The sequence below is a fragment of the Cucurbita pepo genome, chromosome LG05, assembly GCF_002806865.2.
Source record: "Cucurbita pepo subsp. pepo cultivar mu-cu-16 chromosome LG05, ASM280686v2, whole genome shotgun sequence".
Lineage (NCBI taxonomy): Eukaryota > Viridiplantae > Streptophyta > Magnoliopsida > Cucurbitales > Cucurbitaceae > Cucurbita > Cucurbita pepo.
The window spans coordinates 4,962,125-4,981,314 of record NC_036642.1 but is presented as its reverse complement, the minus strand read 5'-3'; the positions used below and the strand labels follow the sequence as shown (position 1 = coordinate 4,981,314).

Here is a 19,190-nt window from a genome sequence, read left to right as displayed (position 1 = left end):
CTCATCTTACACCTTCCTAATTCTTAATAGCGTATTTATAATTAAGGAATACTATCGCCATTCTCGATTGTTAGGAAGGTTATTGAGAAACTCGAGAGCAAAACTATCGCCATTCTCGATCGTTAGGAAGGTTATTGAGAAACTCGAGAGCAAAACTATGAAAGCTTATACTCAAAGTGGGTGAACAATATCATACCATTCTGGAGAGTCGTATTTATATGGAAGATGGACCACTTTTTTATACCTTTAAGAAGTGTTTAAGAAGTGTTTAATAGTTTACAAAGTTAGAATCAAAATCCAAAATTCATCATCAAACCAAAAGTTTGTTTGGTCCCATGAAGATTGAACAGAACAAAAAAGCTCTAGCTTGCAAGAACATCCCAAATCTGCTCTGCATCAAAAGAAGGCATCTTCTCCAACGAGTACCACTCTGTTTCCGATCCCGTCGCCGTCGCTGTCAAGCAATCCACTGAACCAGCTCGAGGCGAGTTCTCAAAGTTCCACAACCCATCTTCCGCTGCTCCAATAGGCGATACCCTTTCCCAACTCCACTCCTCCGTCATCTCCACTACCGCCGGAGGCAGAGACACCGACGATGACGACGAAGAACACGAACCCGAGCCTAAATCGCCGCCGATTCTCCGACAATCCTTCTTCTTCCCCTTCCCCTTTATCTTCTGAAAAATCGCTTGAATTTTGGCATCCACCAATTTTTTCAACCCACTCAATTTCACAAACTCGTCGGAACCTAAATCGCTCTTTAGATCCTTCAAATTTGGAAAATTCAACCGAGCATATTCCCCTCGGAGTTTGCAGGCGGCGCAGTCGTAAGCATAGGCGGCGGTCTCCGGCGAGTCATAGGTTCCTAACCACACCCTCATCCGATTCTGCGGTAGTCGAATCTCCGCCACCCATTTCCCCCATTGTCTCTGCCGCACTCCTCTGTAAACCTTCCTCTTGCCGCCATCCACGGCAGCACCGCAACCCGAATACAGCAATTCATACGCCTTTGTAAATAAATCCCGAGACCCATTTGCTTTCCTTTCCTGAGAAAATCTCTGCAGTACTTCCCGCTGTCGGAGATACACCGACGACCCAACTGCCGGCTCGAAATCTACGCCGTCGATTACAGAAAAGCTGAAATTGTCGCAGTGAGAGAAGATTGAATCCAGAGTATTTCCTCCGGCAGTTAGAATGAGATTGGAAAGAGCCGTTGAAACATCCGTGAATTGAAGCGTTCCTCTGTTCGTCATCGTTTCCATCTTTTCCGGCAATATTTATTTGTTGGAGTATGAGGAAGAAAGAGAATTAAAGTGGAGATTTATAGGCGATGAAGAAACAGAGAAATGGAGAAATGGTCAAAGCGGGGAAAAAGCAGGTTTTTGGATTTAGTGAAAAAGTCAGAGTTAGCGTTCATCGATTCACACACGGAAAAACACAAAAGTCTTCGAAGGTTCATAAATTGCAGAGCCACGCGGCCCATTTTGCTGCCGCCATGCTTTCATTTGGTTGCTGTCTGTCGAAGGAGACGCTTTTCTTCCTTGCCTTCCCACTCCATGTCAACTTTATAAGATAATCTTTTTTATATGTATATCATATAGCAACACCAAACACTATCACTAATAGATATTATATGCTTTAGTCTATCATGTATCATCATCAGTCGATTTTAAAACATCGATATTATAAGTAAACAATGATCTTCACTAGCACACTACTTGATGATGTCTAGCTCTGATATAATTTGTAATCGCCCAAATCCACCGTTAGTGAATATTCTCCAATTTACTTCATATCAGCTTCAACATCACAGTTTTAAAACCTGTATGTTAGAGAGAGGTTTACATACTCTCGTAAAAAATGTTTTGTTCTCTTCTTCAATCGATGTGACATATATTAAAATTTTAATGCATTAAAACTATTCAAATGACAATATTCAAAAATGGGTTTTAAATGAAAAAATAATTATGAACCAATCATGATGGGTATGAAAAAAGAATGAATATTAAAATGAAAAAGGGTAGGTTGGAGTCAGATGGGGTGCTCCGCCAATATTAATGGCTGTAATGCGATCCTATTATCCAAAATTAAACACCAATTTTATTTATTTATTTATTATTATTATTCTATAAATCATTTCCCTAACGGATAACTACTAATCAATGTGAGATAGTGACTATTTTTTTTTTCTAACAAAAATTTGACATTTTTTTCTTCCCAATTTTGATATTACATTCTATTTTGACCAATATTAAAAGGTATGGGTTAGTTTGGGTCTTTTAGGAAAGGATACACATTTAGTTTCAAATTTGGACGGTTTGAAAAACTTTTAAGATTGTGCAATCAAAATTATCGTGTATTTTTTATTTCAAAAGAAAAATATTTTTTAAAAAATAATATTCATGAACGAGATTAGGTTACTCTTAGTATACAATAAATTTACAAACATAAAGGGATAGATCATTTTATCGAGTAGAGATGTCCAAGGGAAGGGTGAAGATGGAGAAGCCTTCTCCATACCTTGCTTCCTATTTCAATATTCATCTCCACAAAATCCACCATTTACTTACATGTTTACACGAATTTTTTTTACCATGGACGGAGACAAGGAATATAATCTACATTCTCAGTCCCGTTTAGCTAACGTGAAAAAATTTCTCCTTGCTCCCTTCCTATTCCTCGTTTAAACGAGAATTCTTCGTCTTATTCAATGGACATTGTAATATGTTTTCACATGCCTACGTCAACCTTAGCTTTTAATTTCACTATGATTCAACACAATAATAATAATAAATAAAATAAACATTAAAAAGGAAGGAAGAGAGTCTGTCATTTTCTAATAAATAAATAAATATATATATTAATGGGCTTGAGATGGGCTTTGGATGGGCTTGAGATGTCATGGCCCAGTGGTCTTTGAGCCCATATCACTTTCCTTAATAACAATAATTCAGCTGATAGAAGGTAATAATCTCAATTAAGTTTTTTTAATTAAATATACTAGTTAAGATTAAAGGGTTGAAAAGAATATAAATTAAAAAAATTAATTATTATACAACACTAAAAAACATATTAAGTAGAAATATATTCCTTCCATGGTTATTATTGCAAACATTAAATCTGTCTCATTATGAAATGAGACATTCAATGATTAAGTTTAATTAGACATAATCATACAAATAAACTAATTTAAAATTAAAAATAAATAAAACCCAACACCTCAATTTTAGTAATTTATTTAATTAATCCTCAGAAATAGAAATTATATTTATAAAAAACACAGCTAATTGTGTGTGTAGAATATAGAAACATGGTGGCTGCAGTAGGGAAGAACTGCCGAAGTGTCACGTGGCGGGCCCCACTTTCCACGGGGTTTCACATGACCCATGTCTAATCGTTACCGTGTCCGTCCACGTACGAAAAAGAAAAAGAAAAAGGAAAAATCACCGCCAATTACGCTTCCTTTTTTTATTTTTCTTTAATTTTTATTTTATTTTATGAGGATGATGTGGGTCCCCAAAGGAAGGGATCGACGGCTGAGATCAGATTTGATTATTTACAATGGACTCACCGTAGATTCAAAGTTTATGAAAGTAACTAGAAAATATTTTTGAAGTATGCAAAATTACAAAAATGACATTAACATTAGTGATTATAAATATTACAGAGATATATTAATTTGAAAGTACTCCCAGCAGAAAATAGTAATCACAATTATTGCACCCATAATAATAATAAATAATATTAATTATAATGCCCCTCAAATAATAACAATTATTCGGATGGAAGTTGATATGAAAAATTTACAACTAGTCACTGAAACCCTTTAACTTGGTGGGGCTTTTCGTCTCTTCTTAAACTTTTAATGGCTGGACTCCGAACATGTGGTCTTATACGGAGACTATGTGAATGTTGAAGATTATTGAGAAGAGGAGTCTCGTTGACTAATTAAGAGGAGATTATGAGTTTATAAGCAATGAACACTATCTCTGTTAGTATGAGATCTTTTGGAGAAACAAAAAACAAAACCGTGAGAGCTTATGCTAAAATGCATAATATCATGCTATTATGAAGGGTCATGGTTATATCTTACAATTCTCGAGTCATTTTGGTATATGAACTGAACATATTCCTTATTGGATCACTTTGAGTCAAATGGTTCTTAATTGGGTTACTATCGTGGAAATATATAATTTAACCACTTGTTGTTGTCAAAGTTGACATTTAAATTTTTATTTATGACAAATCATTCCGACATGTTTAATAAAAGCAAGGAAAGTGTTGATGTCTTTGTCGTTGTCCTCAATTTTTGATTTTGTGTTCGTTAAGAACCAAAGGATTACTCCATTGCTAATCTAAAAATAAAATTTTAATTTGGAATTAATTATCATCTTTAAATTAAAATATAACCAAGTTGAAAGGTCAATCCAAAAGCTTATATCATACTCATCTCTTTATATCAAATTCACATCTCAATCATATCAATCATATCATTTAGAGGTAGAAGGTAACGTTTCTAATATTCCAAGTTTTTAATCATTTCATTTTCTTATTATATGTTTTGACAAACATACAAACTAAAGCATGAGAATTTAAACTCAACTTGTTCAGGGATGATTTTGATCCTACAATTGATTGTATCGATTGCATGTTACTGCTATGATTGGAGTTTCAATGCACATTAATAGGAATCTGTCTCGATTTTTCATCATCTCATAATAGTCATGTAATGATCACGATAGCTTAACACTATAACTTGTTGTTTAGCACATGTTAAGTGAGTAGGGTCACAATCATACTCCGTTAAGACTAACAGCGCAATTGTATGACACTTATTGTGAGATCTCACATCAATTAGAGAGGGGAACAAATTATTCTTTATAGGGTGTGGTAATCGCTCCCGAACAGACGTATTTTAAAACATTGAGGGAGAAGTTCAAATATGACAATATCTGCTAGCGGTGGGTTTTGGCTGTTGTAAATGGTAGAAGAGTCAAACACTAAGTGGTGTGCCAGCGAGAACGCTGAGAGTCCAAAGAGGGTAGATTGTGAAATCCCACATCTGTTGGAGAGTGAACGAATAATTCCCTATAGGGTGTGGAAATTTCTTCCTAACAAACGCGTTTTAAAACTTTGAGAGAAAACCTTCGAAGGAAAAGCCCAAAGAGGAGAATATCTGTTAGCGGTGGGCTTGAGTTGTTACAAATGGTATTTGGGTCAGACACTAGGCGGTTTGCCAGCGAATATACTAACCCCTAAAGGGAGTGAATTGTGAGATTGCATATCGATTGGAGAGGGAACGAAACAATTCTTATAGAGTGTGGAAAGCTTCCCCTAACAGATACGTTTTAAAATCTCGAGGGAAAGCGCTCCAAAAAGAACAACATTTGCTGGCGGTGGACTTTGGCTATGACATTTACTCTCACCTTCGAGTAAGCCAACCAACTAGAATTTGGAAGTCGGTTCATACCAAAAAAGTAATGTGTATATACCCAAAGTAATGCTTTCTTTGTTCTTCTTTTGAAAAGAAAGTTGAATTGTTGTGCAGATATAGTTCATGTGAATGCATAGGCTTAAAATGCAAGAGTCCCAACCAAGTTTTGGTAGTGGCCTTAACTACATTCATACATTTCTTACCTATGTGAATGCCTTCAAAGTCCTTCCCTTTTCCCCCTTTTGTTGACCTTTTCTTCCGGTCTCCCCCAATATTAAACCTTAATAACTTTAAATTTTGTATTTTTTAAAAGAAAGGAGAAAATATTAAGTTAAAATAAAGTGGAGTATAATACCGAAAATAGCCGGTAATCTCGGTAAGCTGCCCCCATAATCCCAGCTGACTGCTCCCACTCTCCTTTTATTTTTATTTTCCTTTTTTAAATAACGCCAAATAAAATCAAATTACACAATTTAGCACTTCCACCGTTGATTGCGGTTCTAAATCAATTAAAATAAAATAACTTATTTATACCCAACTATGCACTTTTTTTTTCTAATTATTTTAAAAAAATATATATATATTTAGCTAAAATATTTACGAGTCACAATAAATCACTAACATTTATTAAAATATTAATTTTTTAAATCTTTTTAAGAATTCAGTAGAACTAGATTAGTCAGATTGATTCAACTAAAGAATTTCAACTCGTCGATCTTTTAAAAAATTCAACCCAACAAAAAAAAATAACGAATTAGTGCATGAATTTATTTTGTCGGTGGTGGTGTTTAAGAAAATATATATAAATATAAAAATATAGTAAAGCAGGTTTATGGGGTATATTTAAAAAAGATGATTAGTTGGGGGTGGATCTCCTTTGAAATATGAGCGTGAGTTCTCCACCAAACCCGCTTATTACACTCCACTTTTCATGCCCTAATTTTTGTGGATCTTTTTCATAAAATAAATCCCTTCTTTTTCCTTCTTATATTACATTTCACTTACATTATTATATTAATAATCATAAAATAGGAGTTTCATTACATATCTTACTAAATACTATTTCTAAACTTAGATTAGAATCTTGAGTTAGTTGAGATTTCTTAGACAGTAGTAAATCTATAGTGATTAGTGGTTGCATTAATGTTTCTTTAATCTCTATTTATATACTATAAGATATATTGTATTTTTATAATAATATTTATATGTTTGACATTTTTATTGTATCATAAAAATGTTTACCAAATATTAAAAAAAAAATACAATTTCTTTGAGGAAAAAAAAAAGACATACAAATCAAAATTCTTTTGTTTCATTTCATAATTTTCCGACATTTTTCATAAAATAAATAAAGATTTGCCATATTTGTCAAAATCACATGATATGTCCCAAAATATTTGCTTGGTACGTGTCTGTCAGATAAATTAGCTCACCTCTCTGTCACCGTATCTCTGGTTCCCTTCATCTTCCTCCCTATTTCCTCTATTCATCCCATTAATTATTTATTTATTTTTCTTCTAATTTTGAATTCAAAACGTGGAAATTCTCCATGCCCATTTCCTAGTTATTTCTCATTAAAAAAAAAAAACATTTTTAAATTCTAAATTACATTATTTTTAATTGAAATTTGAAAATTAATTAGAGAATGGGATTGGCCAAATTTTGTGCGACTTTTTGACTCCTCGACGCCTAATGCACTTTACTCATTCTAATACCGGTGGCTCTTTAAAGAAAGACCCATCTTCCCAACAAATTATTATTATTATTATTAATTAATAATATATAAAAGGAAAATAAATATTTAATTTTAAATAAATAATAATCTAACCAAGTTATAAATTCCTTTTTCTTTAATATTTTCACAGCTACACCGCTCGTCCTGGCAACAGATCCCCACACGACGTGGTTCCTTTCACAACGGGTTACGTTCATATGAGCATTAAAAAATAAATAAATAATCTGATTTTTCAAATATTATTTAATTCAGTCGCATTTATGGCTCTCCCTCACTCTCCACTCCATATATACTCCTTCACTTCCCCTTCTTCCCTTCCAAATCCTTCTCTTTCCTCTCCAATTTACCTGGTGATTCATTAATCAATGCACCTAATTCACTGATTAGTAACTAAAACGAACAATGGCGAGGCTAATTTCCATGGCTCCCCTGTTCCTCCTCTGTTTCGTCCCCTGCGCCTTCGCCGCCCACGACTACGGCTCCGCCCTAACCAAGAGCCTTCTCTTCTTCGAAGCTCAGAGATCCGGGGTCCTGCCCCGTAACCAGCGCGTCGCGTGGCGGTCCCATTCCGGTCTCCAAGATGGCAAAGCCAGTNTTTTTTTTTTTTTTTTTTTTTTTTGGTTTCTTCTCTAATGGGAATGTTGTTTTAATGTCGACGGAGTTTCTTTTGTAGGTGGACTTGGTGGGAGGGTACTACGACGCTGGTGACAATGTGAAATTTGGGCTGCCAATGGCTTTCACCGTCACCATGATGAGTTGGAGCATTTTGGAATACAAGGCCCAATTGGCAGGCAGTGGGGAGCTTGGCCACGCCATGGATGCTGTCAAATGGGGCACTGATTACTTCATCAAGGCTCACCCTGAACCCAATGTTCTATACGGCGAGGTGATAATTTTCTCCTTTACCCAATATGTTGTGACTTGAAGACGTGGTGTTAATGTTTGTGGATTTTTGTTTCTAAGGTTGGAGATGGGAACACTGATCACTACTGCTGGCAGCGTCCCGAGGATATGACGACCGACCGCCGGGCTTATCGGCTTGACCCGAGTAACCCCGGGTCGGATCTTGCCGGAGAGACTGCTGCCGCCATGGCCGCCGCTTCTCTCGTCTTTCGCTCTTCTAACCCCGCTTATGCTAACAAGCTTCTCGCCCATGCCTACCAGGTAAGATGAGGCTCTGTTTTCAATTATAATAATGAAATGTTAATTGAAAATAATAATAATAAATAATAATAATTAAGAAAAATTCAAATTTCAACTCCGCACGTGGAAAAGCGAAAGTACGATACGACGTAGTTTTGGTTTTATTCCAATTAGTTTAAAATGTTCGGCGCATATTTAGGATCATGGTTAGAAACCGTACACGTAGTTTTAAATAATGCGACAACCGTTCATTTCACATGATCCAAGTAAGACGCGCGAAGCTTACGGTAGTCGTGGAAGTACGGTGTCGGTGGCACTGTGTGTTTTACCTTAATGCCCTCACTATTTATTTTTTTTATTACAATTCTACCCTTGGATTAAAATAAAATATAAACTTGTTCTGTTTCATTGGCATTTTCAGCTGTTCGATTTTGCGAACAAATACAGGGGCAAATATGACAGTAGTATTACAGTGGCCCAGAAGTACTACCGATCTGTCAGTGGATACAATGTACGTGATTAATCCTCTTCTCTTATTTTTATTGGGCTTGGGTTTGGGCTTGGGCTTCGGCCCAAACAAACAATTTTGATTGAATAAAATTTTACAGGACGAGTTACTATGGGCGGCGGCATGGCTGTACCAAGCAAGCAACAACCAATACTACCTGAAATACCTCGCCGACAACGGCGATTCCATGGGTGGCACCGGCTGGAGCATGACGGAGTTCAGTTGGGACGTCAAATACGCCGGAGTCCAAACCCTAGTCGCTAAAGTAAAACCCTAATTTCTCCAAATTTCCCCAAAATTTCCCCACTTTCTTTCCCTATCTAATCCTCTGGTATCCTTCTTCCTCCTCTCGTAGTTCCTCATGCAGGGCAAGGCCGGCGCCTACGCTCCAGTTTTCCGGCGCTACCAGGAGAAAGCCGAAGCGTTCCTTTGTTCGTGTTTAAGAAAAGGGAATCGGAACGTTCAGGTTACCCCCGGTGGTCTCATTTTCCGGCAAAGATGGAACAATATGCAGTTTGTCACCACAGCCTCCTTCGTCGCCACCGTCTATTCTGATTACCTGACCTCGTCCCGTGGTTCCTTGAAGTGCGCCGCCGGCTATGTCCGACCCTCTGAATTACTCACCTTCGCTAAATCTCAGGTATGTTTTNAAAACAAGAACATAATAAGAACTTTTTTTTTTTTTTTTTTTTTTTTTGTTTCCTCTGAAATTTGTTTGTTTAAAAACAGAGATTTGAATTTTAAATTTTCCAAAATGTTTGAATGAATTGAGCAGGTGGATTACATTCTTGGCGACAATCCAAGAGCCACGAGCTACATGGTGGGATACGGCAACAATTTCCCCCGCCGCGTCCACCACCGCGGATCCTCCATCGTCTCCTACAAAATCAGCTCCAAATTCATCGCCTGCAGAGAAGGTTACGCTACTTGGTTCAGCAAGAAATCCGGCGACCCGAACGTCCTCACCGGCGCCCTCGTTGGTGGCCCCGACGCCTACGACAACTTCGCAGATCAACGAGACAACTATGAACAAACAGAGCCGGCTACCTACAACAACGCTCCCCTTCTGGGCGTGTTAGCGAGATTCCACGGCGGGCATTCCGGCTACAATCAGCTCCTTCCAGTAGCCGTTCCGCTTCCACCGGCACGAAAAAGAAACCCAAATCCTGGTTCTTCTTCTTCTTCTTCTTCAAGCCCGGTTGTGATTTTACAGAGGGTAACGAGTTCATGGAAGGACAAGGGAAGAATTTACTACAGATATTCCACGGTTATCACAAACAAATCGTGGAAAACCGTGAGAAATCTTGAGCTTTCGATTTCGAAGCTGTATGGGCCGTTGTGGGGGCTGAGGAATTCTGGGAAATCGTACACATTCCCGAAATGGGTGAATTCTCTGGGCCCTCAGAAGAGCTTGGAGTTTGTGTATATTCACTCTGCTTCTGAAGCGAATGTGTCTGTTTTGCGCTATGATTTGGGCTGAGGGATGAGGAGTGGTGGGATTTGATCCAACTGTGCAGATTATAAGATTGAGTTTGGTGTTTTTGGAAGGAATGGAAGGAACTTTACTTTTTTTTCTTTCTTTTACTTGGTGTTTATGTAACTCAAAGAATGAGGGTATATTTGTACTTTCCTTGTAATTGAGTTAGGGTAGTAGATCTCTCTTCTTCTTCCCTTTTCTTTTTGTGTTTTTATATAATCTTTGCAACATAATTTTATGAGTTATGCTTCCCATTATATATTAAATTTTTGTTACAAAACGCAAGGCCTCCTTGTGAGATCCCGTGACTGATGTGACGAATTGTGAGATCCCAAATCAGTTGGATAGGGGAATGTTGACATTCTTTGTAAGGGTCTACCGTGGATAGGGGAATGTTGATATTCTTTGCAAGGATCCACATCTCATATCTTTGACATTCTTCGTAAGGGTCCACATCAATTGGAGAGGGGAAAGGTTGACAGTTGGAGAGGGGAAGGTTGACATTTTTAGTAAGGTCCACAGTTGACAGTTGGAGAGGGGAAGGTTGACATTTTTAGTAAGGTCCACATCAATTGGAGAGAGGAACACATCAATTGGAGAGAGGAAGGTTAAGATTGTGGAAACTTCGGAAACCTCTCCCAACTATGAGGAAACAAGAGGGACATTTTTCGTAAAGGTGTGGAAACCTCGGAAACCTCTCCCCACGGCAAAGAAACAACTCAAGATTAATGATAAGTAGTTCCTCAAGAATCTATTTGAATGGTCTCANAAAAAAAAAAAAAAAAAAAAAAAAAAAAAAAAAAAAAAAAAAAAAAAAAAAAAATTATATTTAAAATTTACCCTAATCTATTAATGTTTAAAAAAAACGAATTATATTTAAATTTTACCCCAACTTAATAACATTAATAGGAGATTTATAATTTACAAAATTAAATTTTAATATAATGCATTTTAAGAGAATTTTAATTTAATGAAATCGAAAGTTTGTTAACAGAGATTAGAGGTAATTTTAATTTTTTTAACTTATCAATGAATAAAGGAAAAGTGAAAAAAAAATATATATATTAATGGGTATAAAAATGATGAATGTCTAGTTTAACTCCAAAGGAAACCAGAAAAAAAAAAAAAAAAGAGGAAGAGTTGAATTTCCATAGAAATATGAAGCTTTACATCCTTCCCATCTTCAATCTTCTTCCTTACGCAACCGGCTTGCTCCCGCTCTTGTACATATCATCGATCTCTTTCTGTTCACAAAATTCGAAACCTTCATTTAGTCTCTATAGTTTGATTAGAGCGTTTTAGGTGTCCTAACTCTTAATGAGAAGTAACGAAACTCCAACGTGAATAACCCCTCACATTTATTTCTATTAATCATTAATTCCACAAACATTCGAAACGTAAGTTAACGATATCAAGTTTTGTAGACAAAAAAGAACCTGATAGTATTTGAGCAATTGTGGTCTCTTCTTCTTAAACGATGGAGTAAGAAGGTCACGCTCAATATCGAATAAGATGGGGTCGAGATGAACCGCTCGAATAGCTTCGTAACCTTTTAACTGCAAAAGAAAACGCTTCAACTTCAATTCATGTTTCGTTCGTTCAACTCATCTTCGTGATCATCATGACACGAGAAGAAATAAAAAACGAACCTTTTTTTCTTTGGAAATCTTTGAAAGTTGTCCAAGAATATAATCTTTTGCCCTTTTGTCTCCACAAATATCAGCAAAATCCCCCTTGATTCCATTTTCTTCTGCCCAATGTTCAAGTGCTTCTTTTTTTGGGTTAACAACAGCAACAAGGAAGGACTCGAAGCTACTCCCATATATCCAAATCTGAACAATCTCATTCAAATATTATCAGTTTCTACACTTTAGTTAACTCTTAACGACGTTTATACTCCGTGTCGCTAACGTTTCGAACATGGTTTCGATATATTTTTTGTTAATGATGAACGATTATGCTATACAAGTTATGGCGACGTTTTTGGCGTTGTATAATAATAGTAGGAGATAGAATTCGTACCATTTCGATGTCGGAAACAAGGCCATAAATCAGCTCGAGATTTTCCACTGCAACATATTCACCTTGAGAAAGTTTGAAGATGTTCTTCTTGCGGTCGATAATTTTCAAGCTTCCATCGGGTTGCCATTCGCCAACATCCCCTAAATACGACTCAAAGAATGTAAGGATCCGAGTGATATCGACATGCTTTTGAACGTCAAGAGATGAAAATTTCGAAAGAATAATCGGTAGTACCAGTGTGAAACCATCCATCAACTAAGACCTCTGTGGTAAGATCTTCGCGTTTATGGTATCCTGAAAACAACGTATCTCCCTTGATGCATACTTCACCCTGAGGCGTGCTAGCGAGAGCATCGTATCCCAATTCGGGTACTGATTCGAGACAGATATCCACATTAGGAACTGGAGGGCCAACCGTTCCCAACATTGGCAACTCATTTGGTAGACTAACAAATGTTCCACCACAAGTTTCTGTCAAACCTGCAAATAAAGGCTTGTTTGGAAATTCTAAACAGAACATGTTTGTTTTTGTGTAAATTAAGGTAAGGATGATAATACCATAGCCTTGTAGAACATGAGCACAAGACACGACTCGAAAGAAAGTTTCGATATGAGCTGCAAGCGGGGCTCCGCCAGATAAAATGATTCGCACTCTTCCTCCTAATCCCTTCTTCACCTAAAAACATCCTTGCAAGAACATGAATGAGCTTTCGACGTTTTTAAGGTGGTTTTGGTTGAAGTGAAGCCTTTTACCTTGTCAAACACAAGTTTATCAAAAAGTGGGGCTGCTACTTCATGTTTTTTCCCCTTCTGCATTTGGTTATATTTGCTGCAGAGATAGAACAGCATGGAAGAATTTAAAACAACAGGAACTTGAATATGAACGAGTCGAGAGTTCGATAAGAAATTTCCACTTACTACGAGTATGCAAAGTTAAACATCGATTTTTTTATCAAGCTTCCTGAAGATATCTTCTGGTTCAAAGCTAAACAACGTCATCAAACACATTGGTAAAAGTTAACATATTCGCTTAAGTTGATAGATCCGTATAAATATAATATCTTTTTACGTGTTGGCCTAAGTATTAGCCCGAATGTCAAAACGACATTGCAGGGGTTTGAATCCACGATATCGAATTTGAAAGCAACAAATTTATACGCTCACCACCATAGATTCTTTCAAGAACACGAGGAACTGCACAGAAAATAGTTGGTTTCAACTCGCCAATGTCTTCAACTAACAATTTCACATCCTACAAAATCCATGGACATGATATGAGTTCTTCAATTTATTTGCCTTGAAAAGGGAAAGATCAATATATGATTTCTCACCCCACGCCAGAATCCGATGGAGCCACCGTTTAAAATGAACACCTCCTCGATCACCCGGTCGAAGATATGAGCAAGCGGAAGATAAGATATGTAAACATCGTTTTCTTGAACCTATAACAAGAACGATGAACACATACGCATCTCATTTGAATCAACAAGCTTGAGAAATGAGTTATGAAGGGGAAGAACTGAGATCACCTCTACATTTAAAGATGTAAGCAAATGTTTGACGCCGGCTATAAGTGCTATAATGGCATTATTGGATAACAGTACTCCCTTGGGATCACCAGTTGTTCCACTGGTGTACATGATAGTGCAGATATCACTTTTCTCTTTCACTGGGAGTTCATATTGTTGGCTATCTCCCTGTTTCAAGTGGTAAAAACAGCATTCTGAAAGGAGAAAGCGGCTTGATATTCACTTTTGTTCACAATAACAGCCCAAGTCTACCGCTAGTAGATATTGTCCATGAGATCCCACATCGGTTGGAGTAGGGAACGAAGCTTCTTTATAAGGGTGTGGAAACTACTCCCTAGCAGATGCGTTTTAAAACCCTTGAAGGGAAGCCTAGAAGGGAAAAGCCCAAAGAGAACAATATTTGATAGTGGTGAGGTTGGGCTATTACAAATGGTATCAGAGTCAGATACCGAGGCAATGTGCCAGCAAGGATGCTGGGCCCCAAAGGAGGTGGATTGTGAGATCCCATATTGGTTGAAAAGAGGAACAAAACGTTCTTTATAAGGTTGTGGAAACCTCTCCCTAGCAGACGCGTTTTAAAACCTTGAGGGGAAACCCGAAATGGAAAGCCTAAAGAAGACAATTTCTGCTAGCGGTGACAAAAATGGTATAAATTGTCACCCCATATTTGTTCACAGGCTAGATTTGTATAGCTTGGAGTTGTGAAACCGAGTCTAAGTTCAGTGGTAGACGTCTAAATCTTTCCAAGACTACGTAGTTATTTTTACGAATCAAACACAAACGTACATATACTTATACAACTCACCTTTTGCAGAAACTCTTCCCAAGAATATATTTCCAACCCGAACTTGTCGACTTCTTCCTTATGATCATTCGAAACATTACCAAAGCTCACAATTGCTGCATAGCAAAAATAAATGTTATAAATTGAAGAAAATGAAGAAAATGAATAAAAGCTTACTTTTAAGAGTCTTTGCTGTGTTGGGGAGTGTTTTCAACAGCTGAATAAGAGAGAGTTGAAAGTAAATATGAGAAACATTTTAGTTGAAGCTATATGGCTCGTAATTAGTTGCAAAAATGATGGCTATGAACCTCAGAGATCTTCTTCTCTTCTACAAAAGCAATGGAAATCTCTGCATGACAGATTATAAATTCTATGGCACCAGCACCTGAAACATATTACAACAAGTTTGAATCCGAAACGGCTTTCATATTGTATAGGAAACGGAACAGGCTAATAGAGAAAACGCTCAGAGAAGAATCATTCGTTATTTTAAGGTCCAAATCCTATTTCAAACCTTAAAAATGTTCGCATTCCATTTTGATCTCTAAACTTTTAAACCTCCTAAATTTTCGTAAGGAACTGTAACAACCCGAGCTCATCGTTAGCAGATATTGTTCGCTTTAGCCTGTTACGTATCACCATCAGCCTCACGATTTTAAAGAAATGTTTTGTTCCCCTCTCCAACCGATGTGAGATCTCACAATCCACCCTCCTTGGGGGACCCAACGTCCTCGTTGGCACACCGCCGGATGTCTAGCTTTGATACCATTTGTAACAACCCAAGCCCACCGCTAGCAGATATTGTCCGCTTTGGACCGTTACGTATCGTCGTCAGCCTCACAGTTTTAAAACACGTCTACTAGGGAGAGGTTTCCACACCCTTATAAGAAATGTTTCATTCCCCTCTCCAACCGATGTGAGATCTCACAATCCACCCTACTTGGGGACCCAACATTCTCGTTAGCACACCGCCAATGTCTAGCTCTGATACCATTTGTAACAACTCAAGCCCACTGCTAGCAGATATTGTCTGCTTTGGCCCGTTACGTATCACTATCACCCTCACGGTTTTAAAACGCAACTACCATGTAGAGGGTCTAGCCCTACTTCGATTATTGACTCACACCATCCAGTGACTGGCTTTGCCACCATTTGTAACAGCCCAAGCTCACCGCTTACAAATATTGTCCACTTTGACCCATTAGGTATCGCCATCAGCCTCACAGTTTTAAAACGCGTCTACTAGGAAGAGGTTTCCACTCTTTCATAAGGAATGTTTCGTTCCCCTCTCTAATCGATGTGAGATCTCACATGAACGGTTTTTAGTCCTTAATAATTTTCTATGAATCATTTCAACAACCCAAATTCGTATGAAGATCAGCACCTAACCTACTACTTCATGTGGCTTCAAACATTTATCAGTATAGAAATGAACAAAAGATGTACCTAAAAATGAAACGAACATGAAGTTTAATACCAAAAAGTACATTTGAACCATGTCTTTTACCTAAAGTATCATATAAAGGAACACAATAAAGCCCATGAGCATTGCAAGCCTGTAAAAAAAAAACAACACCAAATAGCCTCTTATATATCTGCATTCTGCTAGCAAACAGGAAACAATGAACTAATTACCTCCATGCTAATGATCCATTCAGAGCAATTAGCACCATAAATCCCACATTTTTCTCCCTGTAAACTCACCACAACATATAATAAACGTTAGCACCGAACCGTGCAGAGCATTTTACGAGCATAAACGTCTTCAAAAACTTACTGGTCCGTAACCCATGCTGCGCATTGCATTCCCAATTTTCAACACCAAGTCATAGACTTCTTTGTAAGTTAGCCACTCATATTCACCAGCATTAGCCTACAGATCAACAGCAACCACCATTACTCTTTACCCTCTTCAGTTCAATGCCATGGCTACTCATTTATCAGTAACTTACTAGATTGCCTTCAACTATTTTTCGACGTCCAAGCATCCGATTTCCAGGATTTTTCTCCACAGACATTCTGAATCAAGCATTATGAACACAAGTGTTTAGAGAACATTTTAAAAAGTTTCTAAATCCAAGTTATTAAAGCCATGAAGTGTTCACATTTTTTGCTCAAGAACCCTTAGATGAATCTATAATTTCTCCTATTAGGGATCGAAAAAGATTCAACAAAACAGATTTCACAGATTTTGCTTCATGGGGTTTCTCATCCATAAAACAACAGATTAACAAATAAAAGATGAATTATTATCATACCGAAATATATCCCAGCAGGTATCCAAGCCTTCAACCGGAGGCGGAAACCCATCTTTGGCAAAGACGCTCCGGTAAACCGCCCCCACCGATGGGCGGTCCTCGGCGGCTTCCTTGGGCTCCTCCATCTGAATCACATACTTCATCTGCATTGTTCTTCCTGTTCTTGTTCTGAAACTTCAAGAAATTTCAAGAAATTCCCAAAACCTGAGAACTTTATTTAGGGTTGAAATCTGGAGACGACGTGGGCGCAATGTTACTGATATTGAAATGGAAATCAATGATAAGTCCGTTTACTTTCATGAATGGGATCGCCCAGATTTCATGAGTGAAGAATTTTGACTTTTGAAAACCAATATTTATTTGTAATTTTCTTCTTTTGGTTTTTGTTCCATAAGAATTGTCCAAATTAAGGACGAGCGGGCTGTCGAGTTGTTTGGGTATGGCTTCGTGAAAATCAGAACTTTTCTCCACCCTACGATTGGTTTTGACTTTGTACGATCGTATCACGAGATCATTTAAAAACAAAGTCAAATTGGATTAAAATGGAGATTATGTTAATTATCGTTATTAAACTATGAGCCATTTAATTATTTAATTCCATTAAATTTAAATCATACCATCTCCAATTAAAAATATTAAAAATTTACAAACAAACACAAATCAAGAAAACAAATTTATTCATAAAAACATGAAAAATTATAACATTCTGAAATAGTTCAACATTACCATAGAACTAAAGACAGTTAAATACTAATACTTATTGAATATAATAATATATTTAAAAAACAATAAAAATAATTAGTTTAAGGAAAATATACGTAGCAAAAATAAAAAATACTATCAAAACATTTTACCTAATTAGTGTAGTGTTTTGCCTCTCCATGATTCGGCTTCAAACCTTGGGAGAGTGCTATACTTCAATCCATAATCTTAACCTCTCGAGCCTCTAAATTTCTTTCGAGGATTGCGCTTCGTGGGCCGATAACTAAGCTTATATATAACAATTATAATTTTTTTTTTCATCATGTTTTAAAAGTTGTTATAAAAAACATTAAGTCAAGACTACTTTTAAGATCAAAAATATATATATTTTTTTTAATCTCTTAAAAATCTAATAATAATCATTATTTTTATTTACGGATTATTATCTTTATTTACAGTTTTATTTTCATCGTTGGGATCCCTTGGAAATCTAATCTAATAATCCAGATAAGTGGGGTGTATTTTTTCTTTTTCTTTTTAATAAAAAAATTTCTATATTTAGGATTTAAAACTTTGAACGAAAACGAATATTTAAACAACTGTGAATTTGAATTTAATTTCACATTCAAACGTTTTATTTTCTAAAAAAAAAAAAGAAAAAAAATTAAATAAAGAGGTTTTTGTTTTTGTTTTTGTTTTTGTTTTTGTTTTTGTTTTTGTTTTTGTTTTTGTAGCCTCGATCTCCAACACCTCACCCTTTTATCGTATTTCGACGAATAAAGATTCAATTTCAGAGTCGCTTTATCTCTTTTCGTTGAGCCCTAGAGCCACAGATCGAACCCTTATTTTCATCGACCAGTCCCTCTCGCAAATCGCTTACGCCAACTCCTAATCTCGAATTCCATTCTTCAATCGCCAATCGGAATTCCGTCGGAAAGGCTCTGCTCAGATCGCATGGAAAATACCAACAACAACGTCCTCAGTATCCTTTCACGGGAGAAGCTGGACCAGGTTGCGGCCTGGGTGGCGGCCACCATGTCTTCCGCGTTTTTCTCCTCCTTAGAACGATTTTCCTGTGTCAACATTGCCACCAATGATCCTGACGATGACGACGACGACGACGACAACCAGTTTCTCTCGTCCGATCAGCTGCGTTCCGATCAATTTCCAAGCTCTGACCAACAAGACGGGTTTGTCGATCTTCCTGTGTGATCAATGATCCAGAATTGTAGATCTTAATTGCGTAATTGTGGTTTTTTTTTTCTTGTTCATTTTTTCCGTTATTGCTGGTGTTATGTTGGATTTCTTCCTTGTATGCGTTTATGATATGCAATGGTGATATGATATTCTTCTGCGCTGCTCTAAATGACGGATTGTTTTGATTTCGATATGCAATCATCCTAAAATTCGAGATTGATTTGTTTATTTCTTTCATTTGGATATTGTGAATATTATATGCACGATTCACTGCATTATTGCGCGAACAAATGTTATTGAATCCTTTAGTTGGGTTTGTACCGTTCCCGAATCTTTAATTCTCTATCTAAGAATGAAGCAATGTGAGATTGATGCTTTTTTACTGGGAACAAAACTAAGGA

The 19,190-nt window shown here is 36.9% G+C and overlaps 3 protein-coding genes across 3 annotated transcripts; 1 reads left to right on the top strand and 2 right to left on the bottom strand.

Annotated features, from left to right (window-relative positions):
* Window positions 1-218: 218 nt before the first annotated feature.
* On the bottom strand, window positions 219-1,549 carry LOC111796020 (ethylene-responsive transcription factor ERF061-like). The gene has a single exon (XM_023678704.1). The coding sequence runs from the start codon at window positions 1,260-1,262 to the stop codon at window positions 363-365; it is 900 nt and encodes a 299-aa protein (XP_023534472.1). The 5' UTR covers window positions 1,263-1,549; the 3' UTR covers window positions 219-362.
* A 5,868-nt stretch (window positions 1,550-7,417) lies between these two features.
* Window positions 7,418-10,572, top strand: LOC111796049 (endoglucanase 6-like). The gene is made up of 7 exons (XM_023678741.1): window positions 7,418-7,764; window positions 7,841-8,055; window positions 8,133-8,333; window positions 8,734-8,823; window positions 8,921-9,085; window positions 9,176-9,460; window positions 9,596-10,572. Exons 1-7 carry the CDS (start codon window positions 7,572-7,574, stop codon window positions 10,298-10,300), a joined length of 1,854 nt encoding a protein of 617 aa, XP_023534509.1. The 5' UTR covers window positions 7,418-7,571; the 3' UTR covers window positions 10,301-10,572.
* Window positions 10,573-11,342: 770 nt separating this feature from the next.
* LOC111795970 (long chain acyl-CoA synthetase 4-like) lies at window positions 11,343-17,270 on the bottom strand. Its single transcript, XM_023678631.1, has 19 exons — window positions 16,891-17,270; window positions 16,585-16,651; window positions 16,410-16,505; window positions 16,268-16,324; window positions 16,140-16,188; window positions 14,941-15,017; window positions 14,810-14,849; window positions 14,654-14,748; window positions 13,849-14,016; window positions 13,651-13,761; window positions 13,484-13,571; window positions 13,238-13,304; window positions 13,073-13,148; window positions 12,878-12,995; window positions 12,554-12,799; window positions 12,320-12,459; window positions 11,947-12,129; window positions 11,734-11,853; window positions 11,343-11,541 (listed from the first exon to the last, which is right to left on the bottom strand). The coding sequence occupies exons 1-19, from the start codon at window positions 17,037-17,039 to the stop codon at window positions 11,494-11,496; spliced, it is 1,995 nt and encodes a 664-aa protein (XP_023534399.1). The 5' UTR covers window positions 17,040-17,270; the 3' UTR covers window positions 11,343-11,493.
* Between the last annotated feature and the right edge of the window lie 1,920 nt (window positions 17,271-19,190).